General features: G+C 39.4%; 1 protein-coding gene across 1 annotated transcript in view; it reads right to left on the bottom strand.

The window, feature by feature from the left end:
• Positions 1 to 581: 581 nt before the first annotated feature.
• Positions 582 to 27,611, bottom strand: part of LOC121665729 (vitellogenin-1-like) — a 44,390-nt gene continuing 17,360 nt past the window's right edge. The window contains exons 14-36 of the mRNA XM_042030394.1: positions 25,159 to 25,283; positions 24,971 to 25,072; positions 24,769 to 24,888; positions 24,328 to 24,517; positions 24,146 to 24,239; positions 23,848 to 24,033; positions 17,475 to 17,619; positions 15,724 to 15,943; positions 14,656 to 14,825; positions 13,590 to 14,013; positions 13,150 to 13,409; positions 13,011 to 13,067; positions 11,981 to 12,175; positions 10,753 to 10,959; positions 9,441 to 9,583; positions 8,779 to 8,917; positions 7,460 to 7,595; positions 6,569 to 6,755; positions 6,069 to 6,166; positions 5,394 to 5,488; positions 5,129 to 5,288; positions 3,781 to 3,942; positions 582 to 816 (exon numbers count right to left, since the gene is read on the bottom strand). Coding sequence (XP_041886328.1) covers positions 698 to 816; positions 3,781 to 3,942; positions 5,129 to 5,288; positions 5,394 to 5,488; positions 6,069 to 6,166; positions 6,569 to 6,755; positions 7,460 to 7,595; positions 8,779 to 8,917; positions 9,441 to 9,583; positions 10,753 to 10,959; positions 11,981 to 12,175; positions 13,011 to 13,067; positions 13,150 to 13,409; positions 13,590 to 14,013; positions 14,656 to 14,825; positions 15,724 to 15,943; positions 17,475 to 17,619; positions 23,848 to 24,033; positions 24,146 to 24,239; positions 24,328 to 24,517; positions 24,769 to 24,888; positions 24,971 to 25,072; positions 25,159 to 25,283 — 3,734 coding nt within the window. The 3' untranslated portion in view covers positions 582 to 697. The remainder of the gene's footprint in view (positions 817 to 3,780; positions 3,943 to 5,128; positions 5,289 to 5,393; positions 5,489 to 6,068; positions 6,167 to 6,568; positions 6,756 to 7,459; positions 7,596 to 8,778; positions 8,918 to 9,440; positions 9,584 to 10,752; positions 10,960 to 11,980; positions 12,176 to 13,010; positions 13,068 to 13,149; positions 13,410 to 13,589; positions 14,014 to 14,655; positions 14,826 to 15,723; positions 15,944 to 17,474; positions 17,620 to 23,847; positions 24,034 to 24,145; positions 24,240 to 24,327; positions 24,518 to 24,768; positions 24,889 to 24,970; positions 25,073 to 25,158; positions 25,284 to 27,611) is intronic.

The raw sequence follows: 27,611 nt of genomic DNA, 5'->3' as shown, positions 1-27,611 counted from the left end.
ATTTTCATAAATATACAATAGGAGATGGTAAAGCAAAAAAAAAGTTCCTATTCACACTTTCAGTTAGTTCATGAAGCAACAGCACATCCATTGAAATTTAAATGAAAATGGGGACTGTGTCACACACTATAGCTCTCTGGAAAGCTACAGTGGGAGTCTAGCAGTCCAATTCATTCCTTTGTAGAATGTACTAAGGCTAATGGTCTTGCTGGGAGTAAAATATACTTTTTTGCAGAACGGTGCCAGGAACAGACGTTGCTCTTTACCAGAAAACATAAAAGAAAACAAATGCTTACTGTGTCTTTAGTATGCTAAATATGAAATTCTTTGCACAATGGAATGTTAGCAGTAGCCATAATCATGTTTTCCTTTCATCACCTAGTGAATGTAATTTTAAGAGAGGACTGCTGTAATTATATCACAGATAAAAGGGAGCAGAATTTCTGTATAATATTAGAGTCGGCCTGATTGTTTTGTTGATAGGGAAAAATAAAGAGAGACCACATGAATACTTATTTAATGAACATATTTATTAAGCAGTGCAGACTGTACATAATGCATTTGACTTTGCAATAGGCTTATTCTCTTCAAGCACCTTTCTTAATATTTTACTACAGCTATTATGTTCCCTTCTTATCTGTCCAGCTATTCAATTATTTGTGTGGTATGTCTATAGCACAACGCCAAAGAGTTTAGCTTAACTACAGCCGCCAGTGCAGGTACAATCAATGTCAGCATCCACAGACTCCACAACATCCTCAAATGCAGATTTCTTATCGCTGCTTTTCTGCCATTCCAACAGGCTTACAGCAGTTTCTGTCAGAGGAGTGAAGCCATTGTTAACTAACATCCAGCAAATTAACACATTTCAAAAAATACAGTTTTGATGGCTGTCAACTCCCTCATCAAGTAAAGAATGAAATCCTGCCCTCACGACTGACATCTAACTGACTCATTGACTTGGAACAAGATTTTCATCCATGATATAATTACTGTAATACTTCCCTAAAACCAAAATGAATTACATTTCTTGAAGCATAAAGACAACAGGAGGCTGTGAAAGTGCTGGAGGTAGCCCCTGTCAATGTAAGACCACCACGTACCAATCCACATCAGCACTCGCTTTTTATGTTAGTGCTGCATATCACCAGGTATTTCAGCTGACTATTTGTCGAAGTTCACTTCTGAAGGGTAAGCCCTTTGGAGAATTTTCAGAGGTTCATAAGCTTCTAATTAAAGTTTTCCATATACTGTGAAATCTGGCAGAGCATTGTCAGTTGCAGTATTAACCTTACCACACTGCTTTATCAACAGCAGCTTGAACAAACCATATCCCTTAATGCTCAAATAATCTAAACGGAATAATGATATTCATCCTCCCAATAAATATTCCTAGTTAGTTGGAGGTTTATCATTGCATCTGAAAGAATATTAGGACATCCATTTAGATTAAGTTTGTATAATGAGAGTGCATAAAGCTTTCATAATTTTACTTCCATTTGTTTTATTCCTTAGTTGGACAGTACATTTATAACATGCCATCTCTCATCACAGGGAAATATGGAGACTGCTGTATGAGTTCAGGTTGTATCAGTCACTTATCTTCTGAAAGGTTAACACTCTCCTTGGCTAAATTACTGTCCAACATTAAGCACGGGTTTTGAATAATAAAATGGATAATAAATATTTCCCAGAAAGATGCTGGAGATGCTTTTAAAATATATATATTATATTTTCAGGCTGTGAGATGAGAAATGCTATAAAATGTCTGAATTCTGTTTTTGATATACATTATGTCTCTTTCTCTTGGGCACACTGTGGGTCTCAGCACATTCATATCCATGTAGAAACTGTTTCCTCACAAACTGGATCATGGCTAAGTAGCTGTGATCCCCATGGGTAGGCCTTGTGGCATGTTTGAAATATAAACCAATATGTGGACTTAAACTTGGAGTGATGCCTGCCTCAGTCAAGTTCCTAAGGCTACAGTCTTGCTGATTTGAGTACAACAGGAGAAATTCTGCATCCTTGTAGTTCATTTTATCCTTTCTCTGCTGGTGGCAGTGATGGGGTGCTTCTATTTTGAAACATCAAACTATCATGTCTGAGTTCTCATATAAAGAGCAGAGAAAAACTCTTTGTCCAGTGTATGTATGTTCCTAGAGTGAGAAAGATGAGGACTTCTACTGCTTCTACTGCTTCTCCAAATCATCAGGCAAAGACAGAACAGTTTTTAAGTGCTGGCCTTGTATTTCTATTGATCCTTAGCCTAAGAAAAAGCAATCGATTTACCAAGCTAAAGAACAATAAATGGCATCCTTCTTCTTCCTTCTCTCCCTTCTCCTCTTTTTCTATCTCCTCCTCAGGATAAAGAGACAAATAAATAAATAAATAAGCCCTTGATTAGAAGTGTTGATAGCAGACTTCCCAGTCTCTGCTTTGGTAAATGAACCAGAGAAGCCTGCAGTTCCTCTAAAAGCAGCACTGGCTGCAACAACTAACATCTTTTTTTCTGATTTTCCTCTTTTCTCAAACAGTTTTGTGAGAGAATGAGACAGCTTTATTATAGCCTAATATTCTGAGGCAGTGAGTGGTCTAGGGTTATGACACTTCAGAGATACAGACTGGGATACACAATAGAAATCTGTGAAACATGGATATAACAAGATTTTGGAAGGGTTTTTTTGTTGAGGGTGGGTTTTTCTATTCATGAAAGAATGCATCTATTCTCATTTCAGGGAGCCATCAGAAAACTATTAACACTATCACTGTGCTACTTGTTGAATAGGCTGTTGCAGATGACTATTACAGAGAGATTCTCTCTGCTTTTATGGCTGCTGATTCAGCACATTGCAGGTATTAATAACACAAGCAAAGTGCAAAGTTCTACACAGATGTTTAAATTCAGACATAAAATACCCTGTCCTCTCCAGTACTACTCAACACAGGGGTGCATTGGCTCCAGCGAAACTACACTGGATTATCCCAACTAACAATGGATTTCGCCAACAATGGTTAACAGAGAAGAAACCACTTTGCTAGATACTTCCTAATGGCAGGTTTTCTCTAAGCTATATAGGTATTTAATTGAAAGATTTGGAAAGAATGCACCAGAAATATCTGTAGGTTCCAGGCTGGATTCTTCTTCCATGATTATATAACTTCAGTGTGAACCTGTGTTAGACAGTGCCTCATATCCTGATATAAATGAAAGGAGAAAAAGGCCTGTGGTGTTTTTTTTTTTACAGGTATGAGAATGTGTGTATAAAGTACCTTAAAATACAAACCATTTTTTAGAACAAGCTAGAGAAACTTGCAGCAATGTGTTTTTGCTGATGTATTGCACAGTGGCATAGCATGGCAGTCCAATCACAGCAGTCATGTCACACTACTTGACTGACTTTGGATTGCTTTGCTTGCCCTGGTCTACACAAAATTGCAGGCTGTAATGTGCATAAAAGGACTCAGCGTTGCTTATCTCAACTTTATGGAGGTCCTGAAGACATGACAAATTTTATTTTGTGATTTTATTGATCGCTGCTGCCCCTTCTACCAGCTCAAGTGTTTTTCTCAGATGATGCTACCTGCCATCACCTAACCCAGCTTTTAGCTGGCCAGCACTGTCAGCAGTTATAGCAAATACTAATGGGATTAAAAACAGCAGCTTGGAGAGGAGCTGGAGCAATACAGGTCTGTGCATGGCTGTGCTGTGTTTTGTTCTTTTGAGTGCTCTGACAGCTCCTGCAGTACGTGACATGCAGAGGGAGAAAAATACCATACCTTTTGGGAAGCAGTGGAAGCCAACCTTTACTGAAGCTTTTTCGATTGGAGTACAGTCTTTTATACATTTCAGTACTGGGTCAACAGAGTAGCACGTGGATTCCTCACCATCAATAGTGGGATTTCGATTCAGCTTCACATAGCTGCGCTGCAGCTTGCACCCTAAGAGGAAAAGGAAAGGTAGTTAAAATTGTAGAAATAAATCCCAATCGATCCTTGCAATAATAAAGGTCCATATTTTCTCCTCAGCTTTTATTAAAACACAGGTATCTGACAAACCATTTTCACAGTAGTGAGGTTATCAAGATAGGACAATAATAAGTTGAGGAAAGAGTCTGAAAGGGGAGCTATTTTTAAAATCTAATTGCACAATATAACCCAAATGGAATCATGTATACTCAGTTTTTTAGAACTACATAATACACAGAAAATAACCTCTCATGTCTGAAAGCTATTAAGAATAGATACTGCAAGCACAATGGCTACTTCATTGCATTAGGAAAAATGTCAACCGTAGTGAATGGATTAAAAAAAAGGCAGCATTTATATAATAACATCAAGAATAATTTTTGTATTGGATGATTTTTATAATGCTGCAATTATCTCACTAGAAAGGTATAATGTAACTTAACAGGATTCAGCTATGACTGTTTCCTGACACACAGATAAGTACAATTCTGCTGCCACTGAAGTCAAGGAGAAAGCAACCATTAACTTCAATAAAATTATTTCAGGTCCAAGGTAAATGGAGACCTACCAAACAAAACTGTATTGATCTTATGGGAGTCTAACATTGTTTTTCCATCTACATGTGAGATGAAGCTCTTTACTGAAGGAGTAGTTCTAAATGTTTTCCTGAGATTTTGTTCTGCACCACATTTCCTCATGTGGTGCAGAACAAAAGTGAAAATTTTTGTGCTTTGGAAATTTACAGTAATGTATGATCTGACACTGCATTCATAGTTTGCAACTTGTGTGGTTAAATTAAGTCTGCAGGCAACAGCTGAAACAGTTTTGATACAGTGGTGAAAATTGTACTTTTTTTCAGTGGGAGCAGGATTAGGGCTGATTTTGCCTCTCAAGAAAAAAGCTACTCAGTGTAAGAAATAAAAATAAAGTATTTAACATTGAATTGCACAAGAGACAAAGACTTTTGCTGGAGTATATATTCACAAGCTGTGTTTTAAACTGTCAGTGGTTAATAAAGCTAAAATGGATACATATTGCTATTGAAATTTCTAAGTAAAAGATATCTGCTCCTTAAAAAAACCCCTATTTTCTAGCTTTCAGCAGAGGAAAAGTGAAATTATAATCTATCCAAGCATGAAGTTTTTCCAGATACACTCACCACCAGAACAGGTTTCTTCTAGCAGTACCCACGAATGAACAAACGCAGAACAGCTGTGTGCCAGCCTATGGTTTGGCATGAGGAGTTCATTGGCCTTTTCCCTGTCATTATTACCACAAACTCCGCAGGTCTTTCCTCTCATCCATGAAGCAACAGTAACCTGCAAAATAGCACATCTTTTTCGTGAATGCTGTAGTGCTGGTCTATCACACTGGCAAGGTACTAGGCAGAAAGAAAGTGGTAACCTTGAAAGTGAGTGCAGTACCTTAAGATTTACACCATCAAAAGTCACCTTCTTCAGTCCCAGTGCTGGAACTTCCACAGTAACGGTTGCTCCATTTTTATAAATTTTAACATTGTCTGTAAAAAGATGGTGAAACATACAGTGATCATCTTAAATTAATGGAGAAACTGTGTAGCACAAAACTCACCACAAAGCCTTTTCCTTCACAATGATCATTTTGCTGCTACAGTTAAATATATACATATATAAATAGAGAGGAAAACCAAAAATAGAAGAAATAACATATTTTCAAATATATTCTACTGCTGTTACCTATAGTTGGAACTGACTTCTGTATCCAGTGTGCTAAATTTTGAAATGATGATGACAATGGTGGTGCTCCAGCTAAATGTCTGAACCAAAGCATCCCTCTGTGACTAAACATGAACATTTTTTCTGAACAATCACCAGCCGGGATATATGATAAGAAAGGGCTTTATTTATTCACCTGTCACTTATGCTGGAGGAAGGTAAGAGTGTATATCCCACAGGAAACATGAACGTAAGTCAATACAAATCTTAAGAAAGTAGTCTTCAGTTTTTCTTCGAATTAATTCCAATTGTGTTTTCTTTACACTGAGATTTTTCTGTGAAATTTATGAAAACTTGATATTTAGTTCCCAGGTCAGTCCTGGAAAACTGGGTATCACAGCTTACCTTTTTCATACTCAGAACCTCCACTGTATGATAGAACTCGTTCTTCATTGCATGCCACAAGGAGAGATGAATTTGAGGCAGGACAAATTGTGATGTTCCTTCAGAAAAAGCAAAAATCAAAGAGGTTAAATTAGTGGTTAATTTAAAATGTGAAAAGTGCAGATATTTGTGACTATCTGAATTTTGAATGGAAGAACAAGCAGTTTTCTTTCCAAAGTGCAAAATTCATTGGTACTTTGGGCTTTAATATTCAACCTTTTAAAAAAAGACAGCAGGGGGACTTAGTGAGCAAGTTATCAGGTATCGGTGGCTGTGGAATTCAAGACAAGAGCAACTACACCAAACAGCCTCAGATGAGGATCCCTTCTGCAAATTCTGTCTTTCCCCAGATGTCTCATTGAAAATCAGCTTCACCTTGGAACTAGAAATCTCCCACTCCCAGACTAACTCCCTGAAACTTTATACCTCATTTCTGAGCCCTCAGTATAAACCACACTTACGCTGATGTTGTATTTATGTGAACCTCTCTTGAAAAAGACTGAGGATCAACCTTTCTTGTAGTAATGATGAATTTTGGGTGTTCAGTACAGTCTTGAACCACCACCAGGTTACAGCTTTTATTGAAAGAATATGAATGGCTCACATGATCAAATGTTTTGAAATCTCTCTCCCTGATTTCACAAGTAGCTGCAAAACAAAACCAGAAAAGAAATGGCAGATATGGCCACTGTTTATGCTGCTGTGAACTATTGAAAGACACCCCTATGAGGCTGAACTAGCCAGCAAACAGGAAGGAAACTTCCTCACCTTCTTGGCAGAAGCCAGAGTCTGCAAGGACATGAGAGCACTACAAAATAACTACCTGCCATAGGCTATACTAGTATTGATTTTGATTATGTGCCAAACGCAAAACTCCATCTAACAGGGACTAAAATGTACGAAATTCTTGAGAAACTGGAAGCCATAGCAAACTGTGATAAAAACTCCCCATTTCCCACAGGAGTGTAGGCACTAACCAGGTAAGACTCACATGGCTGCCTCCTTTTTGAATAAAATCAACTGGGCAGAAAACTACAGGGACTCTCCTGTACCCATCATCTCATGCCTCTCAATGCAGAGTTGGCACCTTCTCAGGAGGGGCAAAAAACAACCTATAGTCCTTGAAGACAGGAGTGACTTCCAAACTCTGAATGTTTACAGCAGTTTGAAATCTCTTCATTCACCTGCCAGAAAACCTGCTTCTCCATGAGGGAATGCACTGCTGAAAGCAGGGCTAGAGATGCTATGCTTCCCTAAAAGACCATCACAAGAAAAGGCAAGGCCCAGCCATGGCAGAGTATGGATCTACACACATTGCTTATTCATGAGACAAACATATAAGTAACATTTACATTGATCTTCTTGTGCTATTTGTGAAGCTATTTCAGGAAATAAATTCCAGGCAGTGATATCTCGAGTCTCGTAAGCTGAAGATGGGCCTAAGGGCAGAGTGAATGGCAATCGGAATCCCTGACAATAAAGTGTTACCTGAAAAAGCAGAAATGAAAATACATTAAGATAAATTGAACCATATGCTCAAGATATGACTGCAAAAAAGCCCTACTCTTTTCTTGAAAAAAAAAAAAAAAAAATTCTTGAAGATGTATTTCTATGATTGCAGTTGTGTTAGTCTCTGCAGAATGCAACCAAACCTTCACCTTTTGTGAGGAATCATTATCATCTCTTCTAGTCATACTTCCTGACTTTTTGAGAAATTGTTAAGAACATTGAAGAGTAACTGATGGAGATGAGTTTAAGTGATATTTGAGTGACTTAAAAAATAAGGTAATAAGTTGAGTAACTGAGATGATGGATGTGTTTGGAAAAATGAGTATCATTGATTAAGGGCTGAAAACCAGCATGTTCAGCACTGGGGTAAGATCCTTCACTGTAGCTACAAATTATATTTGCCAAGAGAATCAAATGAATGCCTAATGTGCCTACCTCTTCATTATCACACATTAAAGATCCTGCAATACTGAAGCACCATGGAGGGTTAAAGACACACTAATTTCTGTGTGTGAATAGCTAGCTGTTATTAATTTACCAGAGATCCATAGGGGAAATTTTTCAAAGAAGCGCAAAGGGATTTGGTGGAGAAAGACCAATTAATCAGTGGGAGTCTTCAGACCCTGCCTGTGCAAGCTGCTCTGAGAGGGTGGGTAACTACTCCAGTTTGGTTAGGGCAGATTTGTATTTGTGGCTTTCTCAGACCAGTCACTTCAGGCATGGTTACTGCAAATGTGGGACTGGAGTGCCAACACACACAGATGCTGTTTGTGGGTGCAGCAGAGTGTAAAGTGTTCTCAAGGCCCCCACCATCTGCTCTGAGACCCTCATTCAAGAACTAGTCACGCTGGGTAAAATGCATACGGGTGTGAGTACAGAGCAGTCATACTTGAGACAATTTGGGCCTCACTGCTGTTCTCAGAACGCAGATAAAGTATTTGACTACAGAGTCTGATTTTCAGCTCACTACTACACTGGACCAAAGCAGCACAAAATCAAGAGAACTGTTGTATGTATTTCAACACCCACCTAATGTAGTCAGGTATATAGCAGCTTCTCTAAAAGGGAGTATTTTGCTTTTTGTTTCTTTACATTAAGTGTCAAAACATTCTAAGTTGAAAATCATTCAAGGTAAGAATAGGAAAATATAAATTTAAGGTACCTCAGGAGCTTTAATTACTGTATCAATTGTTCGTGGAGATGTTGCAGCTGCTCTTACTACAAATTCATGAGATGGATTTCTCTGATGTATTTCTGAGAAGCCCAACACGAGTGCTGCACCAGGAACGTATTGCACGAATCTAGAGATAAACAAGATGTGACAAACTCAAGTACATGAACAAAAGCACACATGGGATGGTAAGAACTACTGACAGATCTGAAAAATCAGGAAAAAATGGAAGAACTGAAAAGTCAAGGAAATAATACTTTGGGTCAAATTAAGTGGTTGATTTTATCCAGAAGAAATACATTGGTTTTATTTTGCCTGTTTAAAATGGTTATTTTTTGAGATTGAATAGAAGAACTTTTTAAAACAAAAAGTCATTTTGAACTGAAATATGAAATGATTAAATAAGGAAAATGAAATCAAGCATACTAAGCTTTTAAATATTTGGAGGCTATCATTTAATATGAAACATGTGGACAAAGTAGAACACATTCATAAAAGACTTGTGTGCCACTGAACTTGTGGTTTCCATCCAAACACTGCCCGGACAAGTATGTTTGGGTTAAGAAATTTCATCCCATTCTTTCAGTGTTTTTTCAAATGCCAAATACAGTAAAAAAGTAAAATAAACACTTATGGAAGAATGAATTACATACACTGAGCTTGTCTTTTTTATCCAGGATGGAAGCTTTTCCCATTGCACCTTCAGCTGTGCAGCTGGCTTCCTTGCCAGTTGTCCTGTAGTAGCCACGGCTGCTATCCTGTAATCCCGGCACTCCTTGCCCCACCTCAGTCTGGCCTTTATAAACAGGGAAACAGTCAGCCAAATTTCAGAAAAGAATCCCAGAACAAACCTTGACCATTTCAAACCACAAAATTTTCTTTCACCAATTTGTGCATTGATGCTTAATATTTCCAATCTTTCTTTTGCTCAAAACAGGCTGACAGAGAAATTTTGACTTCTTCATGCAAAATCTGAGGCATAGTAGGAAAAAGGTTTTGTGGTCTGTGCAGAAGTACATGTACATGTTCCTGTCTCAAAACAGCCACTGAAACATGCTGAGATTTCCTTAGATGTGGTAACTTCTTAATCAATATGTACTTTTTCCTAGAAGAGGGCTGCACTAAAATTTCTCTTCACCTTCCCCAAGACCTCCTGATTTGAGCCCACCCCACTTTCTTCAATACTGAATATCATGCTGAATTTGTTAATTACAGCTGCAAAGAGCAAAGGTTTGTAAATTTCTGCACAAAGATCTCTTACTCTAAAAGGGTCATGGGAAACACAGGGATATGCAAAAAAAGGAAAGACCTGTTCCTTCATTTATGATACTCTCTCAGGCATCAACCCATTATCCAGCTTTGCTTTTTCCATCTTTTCATAGAAATCCTAAGAAATACAACACTGTAAATGCATTTGCATTATGAGTCTTTTGAAATCACAGTATAGTCTGACTTGGAAGGGACTGAGAAGGATCATAAAACTCCATCCAGAAGGAGTTAAACTACTAAGTGAACGGCCCATACAGGGATCAAATCCAGGGTCCTTGTTATTAATACCATGCTCTAACCAACTGAGCTAATCCAGGGGTCAATAAATTATATACAGAAAAACAGGCAGATTCCTGGACAAGAAAACTCATAGTAGAGCAAATAATAAATAGTGGTGAAGAAGTCAATTTTTCAAATATTTTTGTGCATCTACTGGTTATATTTTGATTTATCTTGAAAATCAATATTTTTTGCCAGATTTTAAAGTGTCTGAGTAAATTTTTTTTTTTACTCTTAATCTATTTCTAATTCAAAAGAATGGTGAAAGCGAGGAACATTTTCTGAAACTTCACCAACTTTGTGAAACATTTAAAAATAAGTATGCCTTTCCTGTTTAATACTCCTAATCAGCAGGTTCTCTGTGCTTACTCTGGGCTTTGTAGATGTCTTTCTGTGCAAAGCTGCCTGTGCACTTACCTGTGCTTTCAGAGGCAGTATCACAGCATCAGCACACGCTTTCCAATTGGTTTCAGCCAGCTGAACCACAACTAGTTGCACATCAACTTTGGCAGCATCAGAACGAACATATGCTGTAGCTTGATAACCTTGATTTCTGTTGTCACTCCTTACTGCCTGTGCCACAATCGTAATGCCGGGTGGAATTACATCTCCCAGGAAGCTGCGCTGAAAAACAGCCCCCAACCATCTGTGCTTAAGTATTTCTGTGTATTCACTGGAGAGCCTGCAGTCCAGTTAATGTGTGCTGATCGCAGGCAGCAGCCCTTGTCCTTCATCAGTTTAGTTTGCAGCACATATTTCCATATCCCCAACAGTTAAGGATAAATATGGTTGGAAACTTAATTATTTAAAGATATGATTATTTTGATGAGGGATCCAAGACTCTTCTAAGCTATCTTTATGCATAGTAAGATTTTGTTCATTATTCCAATGTTTCAAATAGCTGCCTACAGTGTCTACTCGAGACATTCAGAGCAGTATACACATTCACAGCTTATTTTACTATACTACAGTTTCTTCAAGCCAATCAAATATTTTGAAATCCTTCTTAGTACCAGAATTCCCCTAGACATTGCCTGCATTTGCAGAGCTATTTGTTCTATTATTATGTAGATACCTTTATGCAGTACAATTATAGAATACTAAGTGCATAATTGTCTTGGGGTGACAAAAGGTAAAGATGATCTGTGCATAATGGGCCTTCACATTTACCAACCAGTAATGTCCATGGAAAATCTGATTTTAGTTATACTCTGCATGCACTCATGACCCCCAATCTACATTTAGAAATAATTAGGCAGACTTATTTATTTCCTCCTCCTTTTTACCTAAAGCAACTGATTTTGCATTCTGGGCTTTCATGGGAAAAAGAACATTCTTTTCCCTCACAGCTACATTCCCTTCAACTTTTATAATTTCCAAATCCAGGCTTTCACATACTGCAAACACCTTCAGAAATGAAGGAAAAGAAACCAGCAAACAAAAACCTGAACACAAGGGAACTTGAAAATTTTTTTGGGGGGAGAGGAAATATCTCAATGAACTTCGACTTTCAATTTACAGACTTGACTTTTAGTGTCCCTCCTGAGCCTAACGCCCTCAGCTGGTTAGTGCCAGCACATCTACAGCTCCCGCTCAGCAGCCAGCTAAGCCTGGCTACTCTTGGCTACCACACACAGAGCTGTACCTCGTGTGTCAGGCTGGAGCCATGTCTGTGGTGGTGGATGCTGACTCTTTTGCTCCTCCTCGAGTTGTGGGCAGAATTTTCTCCATGATGGTAGCTGCTGCTGCTACTGCTGCTGCTACTGCTGCTGTTTCTCTGGCTGCTTCCTGACTCAGAGGAAGATGATGATGAACTGCTTGATCCTTTATGATCTGGATGCTATGAAGTAAAAATAGGTTAAAAATGTATGAGATGGCCTCTAGTTTTACAGTGTAACTATCAAAATCAGAGATGTCAGCCTCCCTTTATAGGTGACAGACATATCTAGAGTGTTACTTTTATTTTCATATATAGACATGAAATATGTTGGCTTGGAATGTGCCTCGGATCCACCTCGACATTTCTGCTGAAAGAAAGACTTCATAGACACTGATTGCAGATGGCAACATCACACTGTTCAGGTCTAATGCTAGGGACAATGAAAAGTGGCATTCAATAAGTGGTCAAATATATCCATACCCAGAAAAAAAAGAGACTACAATTTATGAAAAACACTATAAATCATCATCTTCCTCTTTCACAAGCAGGATATGTAATAGATGTAACAGGTAACACCTACAAAAGCCACTCCATTATCACCCTTCTAATATATGCTGAAAATAACTTGTGCCATAATGCATACTGAACCTGGTTTCTGAAAAAAATCCATGTAATGATTTTGCCATGGTTGCCTAAGAACTGTGGACATAACTGTTTGCATTGGAAGGTCCAGCTGTTTTATCATTTCCCCATCGTCTTTGTTAACCTAGCTTTGGCTGCATTGAACTTTTGTGTGTCCTGACCCAAAGTTGAGGATTGCAAGTGCTGCAACACCAAAAAAATGTAGTGTAATAGCATTTTAGTAATAAATCTGCTTTTTTTGTTCATCATCAATATTGTTATTGGTCATTATGGAGTGGTCAAGGGAAATGGCCCAAACAAAGCCCTTCAGCAACAGGCTTGATCACATCAACTGTAGCTACCATGGCAATGTGCACTTGAATTAGGCACCTACCCAATGGATGTGAGCAGACCTGAAGCGGAGACTGTAGACTTTTGGAAGGTGAATGTCCTGCAAAATTCCAAAAGAAGTTATTACCTACAGCTCAGTCAAGATCACCTCCTAGTAGAAGTCAAAGTATTAGACATTTTACCCATTCTGTAGAAATGTCCTGACCGCTGCCACTGTTCACTTGGGACTTGATGTGTTTTGTCTCAGCTCGTTTGTCAGATTTGCTGTGACGATGGGAAGCACCAGAGCTTTCGCTGCTGCTGCTCCTGCTGCTACTCTGTGTTTTAGGCTTCTGCTCACGGACACTTCTCTCTCCTTCAGCAGCACTGGTAAGTGGAAATGATGTGGTCTTGGACTGCTTCTTAGCTTTATGCTTTATACCAGATGCTTTGCTGCTGCTACCTGCACTGCCTCTAGTACTGCCTTTGCTGCTGCTATTACTGCTGCTGCTGCTGCCCTGGCTGCTGTCGCTCCTGCTTCTGCTGCTCCTACTGCTGCTATGCTTGCTGCTGCTATTCTTACTACTACTGCTTTTGCTACTGCTACTACTACTGCTCTTACTGCTACTGCTGCTGCTCTTACTGCTACTACTGCTGCTCTTACTGCTACTACTGCTGCTCTTACTGTTACTACTACTGCTCTTACTACTACTACTGCTGCTCTTGCTGCTACTACTGCTGCCCTTGCTGCTACTACTGCTGCCCTTGCTGCTACTACTACCACTACTACTGCCACTGCTACTACTACTACTATCACTACTACTGCCACTTCTACTGCTTTTGCTGCTGCTACTGCTGCTACTACCACTACTGCTGCTACTGCCACTGTCCCCAAAAGGGTAGAACTTCTTTTCTTTGGCTTTGGACTGCCTTGTTTTCAGATTTATCTGGGTGCCTCCCTGTGATGCTCTGTCATCAGAGTCGCTGCTGGAGGGGCTGCTCTTTGTACTCTCGGCACTTCCACTAGCGCTGCTGGCACTGGACGAGCTTCTGTATTTTCTTGTCCTCTAGTCAAGGGTAACATTGGAAAAACAAAATTATTTTCTTGTGTTCCTGCAGAACGGCATAAGTAAAATCAGATGCAGACACCTCTGAATCTCTGCTGCCTTAGAAGACAAGGTGTATGCTTGATAATCTTCTTGCAACACATCACAATCACTCAAAGGCAATTTCATAATAATGTGTTAAACCCACACATAAGCAGACCAATACCCCAAACACTTTTGTGAAAAGAAGCACATGCAGCAGTTGTTGACTGCACAAGTACATGTAACTGGTATCAGTAATGACAATGTTGTAGCTGTCACTGTCTCAGGGCAGGTTGTATAGCTGGTGTCAGAGCATTTTGCTGCAGCTGCAGTAGCTGGAAATAACAGACTACTTTTTGGCCACACAACAGCTATTTAATCTCTTACAAGAGATTTTCAGAAAAGCATACAAAACCAACCTGCTCTTTCTAATGTCTTTCACTTGCAGAAAGGATGAGTGCAAACAAAAGACCTGCAGAAAGACTTGTGTGCCCAAAACCCTGTCTTTATTTTCCATTTTGGCATAATACCTAAACAAAGGAAGCTACTTAGTAAAAGAAATATAAATAAACTTTGTGTAATGTCTCCCACAAATCCAGAAGTGGAATTTTGCAGCAGTACCTGATCATCAGTGTCACCAAGGATTTTCTTCACTTTTTTAATTGCTTCTTTTCTGGAAGATGCTTGTGTCTCTGGATCTTCAAATGTTACTAGACGTACCATTTTTGTAGGAGCTTGGTCTCCTGCTTGAATTGTGACTTGTATTTTTTCAACAGGTGCCTCTGTGTAAACTGAAATTGCATGACAATTAATATTACTGTTACTATTAGCAACTGAATGAGAGAATAAGCCAATTTTACCAGCATTTATTTAGCCATTTTTTCCTCAAATATAAGTGTTCAATGATTATTATTGGTATTGAGCAACTTTGTTATAAAATTTTCTCTAATAGCTAAAGCACATACTGACAACCAAATTTCAAAATATTACCATGATACTGGATTCTTTTCAAATCAATAAACAGAATAATCTTGCAGATTTAAGTTGACCGAATTGGATTGCTTAAAGAGATAAACCATGGGTTAGAGAAGTAAACGTCAGAGAGGAATTGAGGCTCAACACTTGAGCTCTAAAGAATGGCCCAACGGTTAGGCCGTTAGTTTGATACTTAGGAGACCCAGATTCAGTGGCCTGCTGTGCTTTTATTTCTTATGATCTTGGATTAAGACATTAAGGACTAGATCCTGGCAGGGTTAATCCATAATTCCCTTTTAGAGTCTGGGTTTTAGAATGTAGCTACAGGACACTGCATCAGATCTGTTGCCCATGTCCAATTGCTTCATGCTTGCATCCCAAATCCGATGATTCAGGATGCATCAGACACACTCTGCAGGCACAGATCAGCTCTGCTTGACGCTGGCCATGCTGAGCGACATTGCTGGGAGAGCTGGGAAATTGCTGCTCAGGCAAGTGGGGGAGAAATGGATTTCTGCTGTGAACATAGTCTGTTGGCCAATACTGGCAGGCCTGGTACTTCCAATGGTAGATTTAGTGGTACTTAAGATGCAAAAAAATACATATGTATATATACATCTATATCTATCTATCTATCTATATATATCTGTGTGTATATACACACGCTTCTACCACCCACACATTATTTTCTTTTTTGTGCCCAGTTGTATTTACCTGGCTTGAAGCTCACTTTCAGGGCATGCTCTCCAACTAGGTAATAAAGAGGCACATTTTTGATAAATGCTGCGTGTACACTTTTCTTCTCAATGCACACTTGAATTCCAAATGTACTTGCATTGAAGCACACGGACTGAACAAATGGCTCTTTTCGGGAAGAAGAGTGTCCAGAAGAAAAAAGATTTCCTGATGACACATCTGCTGCAGACTGTCTGTCCTGTTAGGTAGCACATATGTCAAGTTAACTCAGACAACAGTGAGAGGAATACCTGGATGTTATGCATCATATTTTGGTAATCATTATATGTATTCTGCAGGGGGAATTAACCAGTTTATTCGAGATAGCAAGGCCATGACATAGGACAATTTGGTTTTAAATTGGACAAAATTATCATCTGAATGGGTCGATTAGACTACCTACTGTAAAAAGAGCTTCAGGCTATAAGAATGGAAAATTATATCACAAATTAATTCTAAATATTTAATTTTGTTTTCCTGGAATATTAGACAGTGTTAACATGTTCTTGAAAAAACTGAGTGTGCTTTAGACTGACTGGAGTCTTTCTTTTGATTTTTAATGTGTCAGACAACTTTCGACTACATCCACAAAAATTCTGACTCAGATGAGGTCTGACATGGATGTGATACTGTATCAATTAAACGGTCAAAACATATCATATATTAAAACTTTCCTCTAAAAACTATGTAATTTACATGTACTAAGCAATGCTTGCAGAAGAACAAATTGAAATTAATTAAAATCGGAATCAAATCCATGAAATGAAAACTATGATTTCCTGAAGCAATGAAGCAAATACCTAAAGACACATAATCATAAGCTTTCATTTCACATGTAATTCAGGTTTGCAATTAATTTTTTATGCAGTTTATAATGTCTCACAAGATTTCAGCCTTGCATGAGCCCTACCAAAACCCCTGTAATTTCTAGTGATATTGGGAATTCTCCACTCAGTGCCATTTTTCAGCTGCTGTTCATTTAAGAATAACTGCGGAGTGCCAAGTTTTCAGGAAGGGCAGCACAGAGACACAAAGCAGGAGAAAGCTTGTTCCAGGATATTGGAAACTGCTATCACTGATAGCACATTTGTCTATTGACTTCTTCATAGGAAAGTGCTGCTCTTGTCCTCTGTGCATCTCTTATTTTATCTGAAAACCCTTCAGAGTTGCAGGACGACAACAAAACCAGAACAAGACAGTGTATTCCTCGCTTCTGTCAGTCTTTCACTGAACGAATGGTCACACGACGCCTTCACAACGCTGCCCATCTTAGAAAGCCTATCCTAGCTTTTATGGAAACCTGGCTCAGGAAGTTGTGACACAAACTGCAATCTGTCCTTGAATCAGGATACTTATAAGCATTAAATTCAGCTGTACAAGTTGAGCAGTGGAGCACCTTGTGGAACATTTGTGACTGTTGCAGGAATGTGATACTTGCATAATGGTTGCAAAGTCCTTTAAAGATCGTGAGCCTGTAGATGGCAGTGCAAAATTAATTACCAAAGAAAATACTTTTGCTCTAGAAAAAGTGTTGCAAGTCTGATGTATTACACTCCAGATTTTAAAATAATGTTACCATAGGGCTATTTGTGTTATTAGATTGAACTTGACTTATTTTGAGTGAAGCAGCATTGGTCAGAGATGAATTGTGCCCTTTCCCAAAGAGAAAAGAAATGGTTCCCTCCTGTTTAAAAACCCAAAAAAGAGTAGTCAAACACTACATCAGTTACCCTGATGTTATCAGTCTCGTCTGATGCAGAATCTGAATTGAAGGACGTCTTCATTATGTCGGGCACTGCTTCAGGTAAAAGAACTGCAGTCATCTTACTAGCAGTCAAATCCCCAATATTTCGTGTAACAGCAAATGTCTTAGACCTGCAGAATAAACATTAGAGGAAACGTGTTGATAAAGCACTGCTGAGGAAAAGACCTGAATAATGCCTTGTAGCCTGCACTCAGCACAAAGTATCATACCTTGCAAATTGCATTACAGATATTTACAGCATCCTTCCTGTTAGCTGTGGTTTCAAGGACTGCTAAGAGTAAATAAAGACCCAGACCAATCTCAGGGGCAGATAGCTCAGTTAGGCTTTTAGAACCATGCGTACAGGTTAAAAACATTGCAGTTGGTCGGATCTTCATACCCTAATTCCATGAAAAGCAGCACACTTAGAAGCCTGGCTATGGATTACATTATTAAATTTTTGAGTCTCCTATTTTGATCTCCTGGACTTTTAAATTTTTAAACTCATTTCTGTGTGTTCGCTGCACTAGCCTTAGTTCTAATTTAACATTATATTTGGAAAAATACTACCGTAACTTCAAAAACAGTCTGGGGACTGGTGGCTACTCAAAGCTGTTTCCTGTACAATTTTTATTGAAGAAAGGAGCATGAAATCATTAAGTGTCTCCAGCTTGATTTAAATTCACTGGTACTCATGGCTTGGCCATGACTTGGCAAGACATCATGGAGAGTTGTGCAGGAAGGTTAAAGAGCCTATTTTATGTAAATACATTCAGTACATTGTTTCCAGTGCTGTAAACGCCAATTGTATTAGTCAGGATCCAGGATAAGTGATAAAAAGTGCAGCATGAGACCGAAGCTCTCACAGCAAAATATCCTGAGCCCCTGGCTTCATACCCACATTCTTCATGGAACTTGTTCCAGTGCTGTGAACTACGAGTTTTGTTTTGGGACAGAGAAACATCTCGAATGTTGTGTGCTTTTGAGAGACGAAAGCCTATTTCTCTCAGCTATTAACACTGTGCTAGCTCTATCTTATTAGCCATTTATCAGTTAACATCCATCTCGAAATTCCCCATGTGCTCCTTCTCAAGGATGAAGCTGATCTCTTTGCCCTGGGGCTTTTGTGGTCTGCCAATGGAGGTGGCTGCTGTGACAGTGAATGGAAAGATGGTCTCAAAATGGTCTCTATTTTAATACGGTCCACACTGTACTAGCCTGAGCAATTCCGATCTAACCTATTTGAAAGATGAATTTGTATTCATTTGATAGCCCTCTCTTCCTCTTGAAGGCTCCTACCGTGCTGTGTGCAGTGTAAAGCGCACAATTGCTCTTCATGTGGAACACCTCAATAAAACGTGTGTCACCTGTGGGCTTTGTTTTCTTTTCCATCTCTCTCTTTTTTTAGATAAGGACATGACAGCAACGCTCCACGCTGGGTGATAGGAGAACCTTGAAGAATGGAATCTGAAATAAAATATTCTCCCTAACAAGCTGAGGGATAAAAGAAAATACAAATCAACTTGCATTTCAGGTGGTTCATCTGGGTAAAGAGACAAAAAGGGAAATGGTTTTATTTTAATACCATTCAATAATTCAAATGACCACTGAACTGTGGGCTGGATCCCCAAGCAGAAAGCCCTGGGGTTTCTCTTCCAATTTTTTTTAGTATTTTTATGCCAATAGTCTACTCCTGCCACCTAATGAAAGTGGAGGATCGATTCCTCCCTGTTGAGCACAGAGAGCCGACAAATGTAGCTGCATCACAGGTGACACATGTCAGAATCACACGGAACAGTAAAAATAGGCTACAAGTGCCTGCTCTGGTGCTTTAACAAGAAAAAACAGTCACAAAGAAGGCCTAAAGCTATGGTATGAAAGAGTCTGTTCTCTCTGATCCCGCACAAGGGAGAAAAAATAAAAAGAAGATTTTCCAATATGTATTAGTGCATTTTTTGGATGAGAGAAGAAGCTGCGCTATAATATAAGCCAAACTCACTGCAGGGGTAAGGGACAAGCAACTCAGCTACGTTGGACCCACTGATGTTTCAGAGAGTGTGGCCTTACATGCATCCCTAACATGGGGACAGAAGAGTTCAAATGTCTGTTTAATACAAAAAAAAATCAACAAAAAACTATTTTCCCAGGTTTTAAAACACAGCATGACATCACATCTAAATAAGTGAGATGCAAGAGAAAATCAGCCAGCCAGATCTTTAGCTCTCTTTCTGCTGTGGTGAAACAAAACCTTCTGCCTTTCCTACGCATCTTCCTTCCAACTTTAGTGCAAAGGTGTTAAAAAAACAGAGATTGGAGGCCCAGGTGTTTCCCTTTTCTGCCCCCCAAACACACCTTGCTGCCTCACAAGATCACAATGTACACTGCCTCTTCTGCATTTTCTGCTACACGTGGTGTAAACATGTTGGGCAAAGAATTTTCTAATTTCCTGGTTCATCTTATTTATAAGATGCCTATGTGAAGCAATTTCTGGTTATCCTACAGTTAAAACAAGCAAAAAACCTTATGATACAAGCTCTATTCAAGATTATGTATATACATCCATAGTCTGTCATTATGAATATGTGCATATGTCATTATGAATACTAGCAAAGTGCATTCTTTCTCCATATTTATACTTTAATCACAAAGCTCTAATTTCCCCTGAAATTTATTTGATTTTTACTTTTTGTAAATTTTGTTTAAAAGTATGTTGAAGTAACCATCTGTAATATACTAAATAATTATGTTAAAAGAGTCTTAAAAATAACCATTATTTTTAATTAAATTTAACTTTGATAGGATTGAATTGAAACACATGCTATATATTCTCTCCATAGGACGATTAATTACTTTGCTCTGATTTTTGCTACAGAGAGAGTTGAGCCCATAATGTGCTGATTTGTCTTGGGAATGCAATCTCTCTATCACCAAAGTTTTCTTTTTTTTTCCTTTTGAGTCTGTGATTACTTACCTGAATTTCTCTTTGGCTCTTGAAAATTTATATAAATCCCACTGCTGTGACAGGTTATAACCTGTATGGTGTGTAGGATATAAATGAACTTAATGCTATTGAAAACTGCTTCCTGTGTCTGAATGTGAGAGATGATGGGGAAAATAATATCACATCCTACCTAGCTTTAATGACATGGGACTGTAGAAGGTAACCCGCTGACCATCAAGACAGTGCCCAATACTAAAGTATTGTGAACAGAGCTCACAAACACATGAAAGATCAATAGCTTTCTAGAACTATTTCTTTAAATGGTGAATTTAAAGCTAACAAGGGAAAGTGTCACAATATCTCTAAAACATTGACTTCAATTGGATCTTTATTATTTGTTAGATCTACGCAAAAGGAAGAAAAAGAGTATGTTACACTAAAATTTTTAACCCACTCTATACAGCACATCCCTCTCTCTCTCTCTCTCTCTCTATATCTCCTTTCTCTCTACCGTGCCTTCACACCTTTAAGATTTTACTTTGCTTGGTCTTTGACCTCCTCAGTGATGTGCTTTGATGTTACATTCTCTAGTTATTGCTTTGCCTTCACTTGCACTCATTGCTGTTTCATTGCTCTGTGTGGTTTCCACTGGCCATTTGTTTTGTAACAGTGAATGGGAATGCTTTTTGGAGAGAAATTGATGGTGCTAGAAGTCATCTAGGGAGTATTAACTTTCTCATATACTTGGCATTATGGAGCTATTTCCAAGTGACTACTTCGCTTTATAAATGGTAATGCTGCAGGGTCTAGAGCAGGGCTTGTGCTGGAACTCATGGGTTTTTCTGCTGTAATAGCTTGTTTCTGATACTGACTTGCTTTCTGCTTTATGGCAATGCATTTAACCCTTTTTTGTGTCTCATTTGATCTCCCCTTAAGTCAAAGGAGGAAAATATTTTTTATTTGTTTGCAGGGAAGATCCTCCTTCTAATATTTCTAGCTCTGCTTGAGGCTCTAAACTCCCTATCAGTATTCAATATTCTCATTTCAGTTCAGTGTCCTTATTGAGTTCATTAATATCTACCTCACCCTCTCTAACAGTGAGAACTAGTGAGAGTTGGTGCCTGCTGTCCCTGATGACCTTAGAAGCAGACTGTCCTGGCCTCCATAAGAAACTGAACCAAAAAACCCATGCAGCTAACTTTTGATCTCTGAAATGCTGAGACACTCCCTACTCTGCATGGAGAGGACCTGATTACAATCACACTTGACAGAGTGGAGGAATTGTCTAGGAAGGAGGATGAGATGTCAAATGCACGTCAAATGGTCTGTGACTATCAAAGGGCAACGGAAAATAATGATTAGCCTAACTGGTGGCTAAATTGAGGAGACCTGCAGAGCATCTCTGGGCCAGCAGCCATGAATGCTAATTGCAGCTGGATCAAGCAACTGAGCTCTTTTGTTACAGCTGTATTCCTAGAGTAGAAACTTGTTAACATTTCAGTGGTTTGTATAATCGCCGATTTCTGTTGTCAGTGAAGCTTTTTCCTTGGTGATGAATTTTCAACTTCTCTTTCTCAGGTTTTTTTTCATGTGTGGGCGTGTAAAGGTTTTCTAAGTTTGGTCTACTGCTTTGATTCCTTGGACTTTCTGTTTCCTCCCACTCTTTGCACTTGTATTTCCATCTGTTTTCATTTGTTTGGCATCTGGCTACAACAGTTTTCCAGAGTGTATTGTAATTGCATGCACTGATAATAAATCAAGGAGACCTAACAGATAAGAAAACCAAATGGCAGCCACAGGGGAACAAGGTAAAACCATAAGAAACACCAAACCCTCTATGCTTCAAGGCATTGTCATAGGTTAGCAAGCATAGTCCCGGCTTGCAAAGGGGTGCTTACAGCTTCCTCTATGACCTGACAGAACCGATCAGCTGGCCAGTTTGAACAATTCTTTGAGCCACTTAAAATTGTGACTGCCTCTGTGATCCACACTTAAGAATAGAAACCCCGAGGCAGAGAGTCTGTCTTGTTTTTCTGGTGCTGGGACAGGTGGCTGGGGGCCCCGTGTGGGGGCCAGTGGGCCCAACCCAGGCTCTGTTTGGGCCAGGCCGGGCCGGGCCATGGCCATCCTGGAGCCGATGGGCCCTGTTCACCCACGGAACCCCCCACAGCTCTGCTGTGGGCAGCCGGAGCAGCTCGGCTCTCCCCATCCCCACTGCAATAAGCCACATTCCAGCTGCAAGGCCTAGGTGAGATTAACCCTTTTAGTGCTGTGAAGAGCTGAAAACCTGAGGGAAGAGAAAGAGGAGATGCTTAAAGCTGAAATTCTGTTGTGAAGCTATGATATGTCAGAGTACCCGCTGTAATTTCATGAAGGCATGGGGGCAAGGGAGGTTCAACTTGTGCTTGTGAGCAAAAGCACCTGTGCTGAGATAGGCAGATGCTGAAGCAGCTGTAATTTCATGAGAAGTTTGGATGGGGAGAGATGGAAGTGATGAGGACTTTTGCTCCAAATGGGAAAGGAGAAAACCTCAGTTCCTAGAGATGCTCCCAGAGATAGTCCTAGAGATGAAGATGAAGAAGACCCTTTGCTCCCAGGGAAGGAGAAAGGCTTCTGTTCTTAGAGATGAAATGCTCCCAGAGATGGGTGAAGAGAACTTTTGTTTCTGAACAGCTCAACCTTAAAATTGTACCCCAAAAACCTTCAAGAGTGGACCCTCGAAAGCAGTTGTGGGAAAAGCTGCAAGTTGGGGGAAGGGACTCACATGCGAGCAGAGAGACTCCTCTTCCTAAATGGACTGAACAAGGTTATTATGGAAGTGGTAAACAGACGGAACCTCTCAAGGGTTGTCTTTTTACATTGTCAGTGGGAGAAGGGAGAAAGGTAGGGGGAGGAGAAGAGTTTTGAAGATGTGGTATAATTTTTTTTCTTCTTTATAAATTTCTTTATATTCTTTCAAGTTTGGTGCCTGCTTTGTGTTTCTCCTAATTCTTATGTCACAGAAGATACACAGTAATGAGTATTTTGGACTAAACCACTACACGCATCAAATGCAAATATAGACGGGTTAACTGTTCTAACTGATAGGATTCAGCTGGCTTATATCTTACCTAGTGTTTCCAGTTCAAATAATTGTATCAAGATAGAAATTTTATGTCATTTGTGTTTCAGATAGCTTATGGGTCTCCACAACTGACATATAGCCCAAAGGAGGATTTTCAGGTGAAGACCACAGAAATTAACACATATTTCAAGCAAAGCTTTAGTGCATGTCACTTCATTTAAAAGAAACATAAACTATACCAATCAACACCACTTATCCAAGCTGTAAGTCAAAGACAAGATTCCTAAATATATTTCAGTTTTCTTAGAAGACTCTGCTTTGCTACATAGAAAGATACTAAGTGCTATGTCTTACCTTATGCTAATTATGTTTGTCTCATCTTTACATGGTGGCATTTCAATTTTGACATTTTTTTCCCTCATCTGGATAGTGGCAACAACATTCACAGGTACACGACCATTCATTTTGGTGTGTGCTTCCAGCCCTGCCTGGACTGTGCGTGTGTTGATTCCCATTACAAAGGTCATCTCCTTGGCCATGCTGAAAAGGTAGAGTGAGGGTATAATTATGTTCACGCAGCGAACAGCTGTTGAATTTTTATGGCCTCTGTCACTTGAAAATATTATTCTTTTATTTTATACTAAATACTTACCTTAGACTCAGTTTTGATCTCAGCCTAATGTTGGCGTTTAGTAACTCAGTTAATCTGAAATCAGACTTTGGAGAAGGTGTAATCTGTGCCTGAACTATTACAAAGAAAGCAAAGAAAGCATTAAAAATGCCCTCTGGTCCTAGAAAGTACATTTGTATTGCTCAAGCAATGAGATATGTTACCATTTCCTGCCACTTTTGTGATAGAAGAGTAATAGAAGCTGGTCTCTGTTGGGAAGCCGGTGCAGGTGGGCACAATGCGACGGATCTCAGAGGACAGGAGAGCTTTGGTCCACTGCCTCCCTACACCACTTTGGAGGCTACTGATTATTCTCCTTAGTGAAGGGATTTTTTCATCAGATCCATACCATGCCTGCAATTACAGAGTTCAACATGTCTAAATAAGCAGAACTTGAATATCATGATCCGTGTCATTAACTATGCCTCAGGGGAAATTCTGCCAGCAATGATTGTAAATAACCCTGATCAAAGCTTGACCTTATTTGCCTTGATTAATACTAGAGACAAAAACTCAACCATGAATTTAAAAAAGGAGAGAATGTATGAAAGTAACAGTATTTTAGAGCTTTTGATGCTTGGGTAGTGGTGCTTTAAAAATGATACCTGCAGTGCATTTTGGATGGCGTTTTTATCAAGTCCACCAAAAAAAAACTCTTGGCCAAACATCTTCAAGTAACCTGATGCAAAAGGTTTGTCACTGGAGAATGCCTTCCAGTCAGAGAGCTGTGTGAAAAGATGAAAAAAGCCTGATTCTTCATAGCATTTGAGAAAGCAATATGAGATTTTATTTTCCCTCAGAATTTACCGTTTTCAGGATTTTCTTGAAGTCATAGTCTGTCTCCCAGTCTCTCTCAGGAGAGTAACCTTTAGCAAATATCTCCTGCAGTCCTTCAACTGTTATTCCCACCTGTGGGAAGAAGTAAAGTACAAATACCAGTTGGATGATGGTTGTAAAAAGGGATTAGAGGGCAAACTGTGGGTAGGCTGAATTACCTCCCAAGGATCAGCCACTCTTCCAAGGAAATGTGTCCTCAGCTGAGACATTGCCACAGTTGGAATTAAGGTACCCGCATTATTCAATACCAAATATTTAGCTGCCAGCCCACTCATAAGGAAATCTGCAGATAAATAGGCAGTAAGACACAGCACAGTTAGTTTCTAGGTCAGAGTGTGCAGATCATATCTGTTTACTAATTTAATAATCAGCATCATATGAGCAAGGCCAGAAAACCCAGCTATAAAACTGATGTTATATAACAGTTATAAACAGAATATTCTGCATTTTTTAACTAATAATGGGCAAAGCTATAATCTCACTGATTGTATGGTGGTTATGCCATTTTTCAGTTGCTTCTACTATATCATAGAATCTTATTACGGTTTGGGTTGAAAGGGACCTCAAGGATAATCTAGTTCCAACTCCCTGCCATGGGCATGGGCTCCCTCCTGTAAACCAATTTGCTCAAAGCTGAATCCAACCTGGTCTTGAACAGTTCCAGAACTGGGGTGTCCACAACTTCTCTGGGCAACCTCTGCCAGTGTCTCATAACCCTCACAGTAAAGAATTTTTTCCTAATATCTAATATAAACCTACTCCCTTTGAGTTTGAATCCATTCCCCCTTATCCTGTCACTCCATGCCTCTGTGTAAAGCCTCTCTCCAGGTCTCTTGCATGCTCCCTTCAGGTGCTGGAAGGCCACAGTTAGGTCACCCCAAAGCTGCCTCTTCTCCAGACTGAACAATCCCAGTTCTCTTAGCCTTTCTCATAGGAGAGGTGTTCAATCCATCTGATCATCTTGCTGGTCCTCCTTAAGACTTGCTCCAACAGGTTTATGTCCTTGCTGTGCTGGGGACCCCAGAGCTGGATGCAGCACTGCAGGTGGGGTCTCACAAGAACGGAGGAGAAGCGCGGAATCTCCTTCCTTGTCAGGCTTCTTTTGCTGAAACCCAGGACATGATTGCCGTTCTGGGCTGCAAGTGCACATGCTGGCTCAGGTCCAGACTCTCCCTCTCCAGCACCTTGAGTCCTTCTTGGCAAGGCTCTTTTGATCTGTTCATTCTCAGCCTGGATTTATGTGGAGGGCTGCCCTGACCCACGTGCAGCATCTTGCACTTGGTCTTGTTAAACCTCCAGAGATTCCTAGGGGCCCACCTCTTGAGCTTATCCAAGTACAGAAAATATGCCTGTCCATATCATTTACATCCCGTCACACTCTGTAAAATCAGCTTATGAAATGCTTTTATGAGACATCATTTAGGGCACCTTGACAAAGGAGATGAGAAATGAAAACAGATTTGCCTCCTTTGCTAATAGTTTAGGGAAAGTGATACAGATGTCCTGTAAGGACAGATGGTGAGCTATAGATTTGTCTCTCAAATGACTCAGAAGCAATTTAATACATCTAGTTCCAAATGCTGTAACCCTCACATGAAATGCACCAATTGTTAAATTATTGTTAACTATTGAGTGAACTTTGAGCAAACAATTTGTTTCTCTTTATGTCTCTACTTAGATTTATCATCTATAATGTTCTTAGGTACCGATAATCAGTGCAGAGCACAGTCAGGAATTCTTCTGGGTCTTGGCACAGTTATATCCTGTCCTGTTTTATGAATTAAAGTAATCCTACAGCTTTTCTAAGATTCCTTAGGTTTCAAGAGGAACAAGGCTGACAGGAAATGTAGGCACCCTTGCTGTGCTTCCTTCTAGCCCTCCTCCCCTGTTCCTACACCATTTGGAGGATAAGGAAGTATGTATGAACTGTAATTTTACTACAGTGCCTTCACTGTTTTGCTGTAGGAATCTGCTGGTCTATCCAAAACGCTGGGCACTATCTACCTACAACATGTGAGGTTCAGAAACAGCTCATGCAATCAAGACACAGGTATTTATGCCACCCCACTTTGGACAGAGGAATAAGTGGAGAACATTCAGTAGATAGTAATGGTGATACTACAAAAAATAAAAAAGAAAAATGATGCCACACTGGGACATTACTAGTGAGTTGACAGGAAACTTGGCAATGTGAAGACTAGTTTTTCTCTGAATGAGCTTAGCCAGAGCAATCGTAGATGCTTCATGGACAGGACACTAAAACTAAGGCACATACTTTTACTGAAGTTGTTAAAGCTATCTTTTATGTTCTAACCACAAAAACTGTTAGTTAAAAACTCCGTGGTACTTCCTGATACTTAATAAGAAGTACTGCTTATAAATGATTAAATGATTGTATAGAATTCATTGACTTGAAGACAGCAGCAATATTTTCCATACCTCAGGCATTACACAGTGCTAATGATCTAAGAATATATTTGCTGCATCACTGTGAGAGTTTGATGACACCTGCATATATCTGATTAAGTGTCTTGCCCCAAAGATGAGGGAAAGAAAACTTAGTGAGCAAAGAAAGCAGTCTTTTGTAAATATAAGCATTAGTCCACATTTA

The sequence above is a fragment of the Corvus kubaryi genome, unplaced genomic scaffold (genome assembly GCF_017639235.1).
Source record: "Corvus kubaryi isolate FWS band 111438036 unplaced genomic scaffold, C.kubaryi_AGA036_p1.0 37334, whole genome shotgun sequence".
In the NCBI taxonomy this organism is placed as follows: Eukaryota; Metazoa; Chordata; class Aves; order Passeriformes; family Corvidae; genus Corvus; species Corvus kubaryi.
This window is presented reverse-complemented; position numbering and strand designations above follow the sequence as displayed.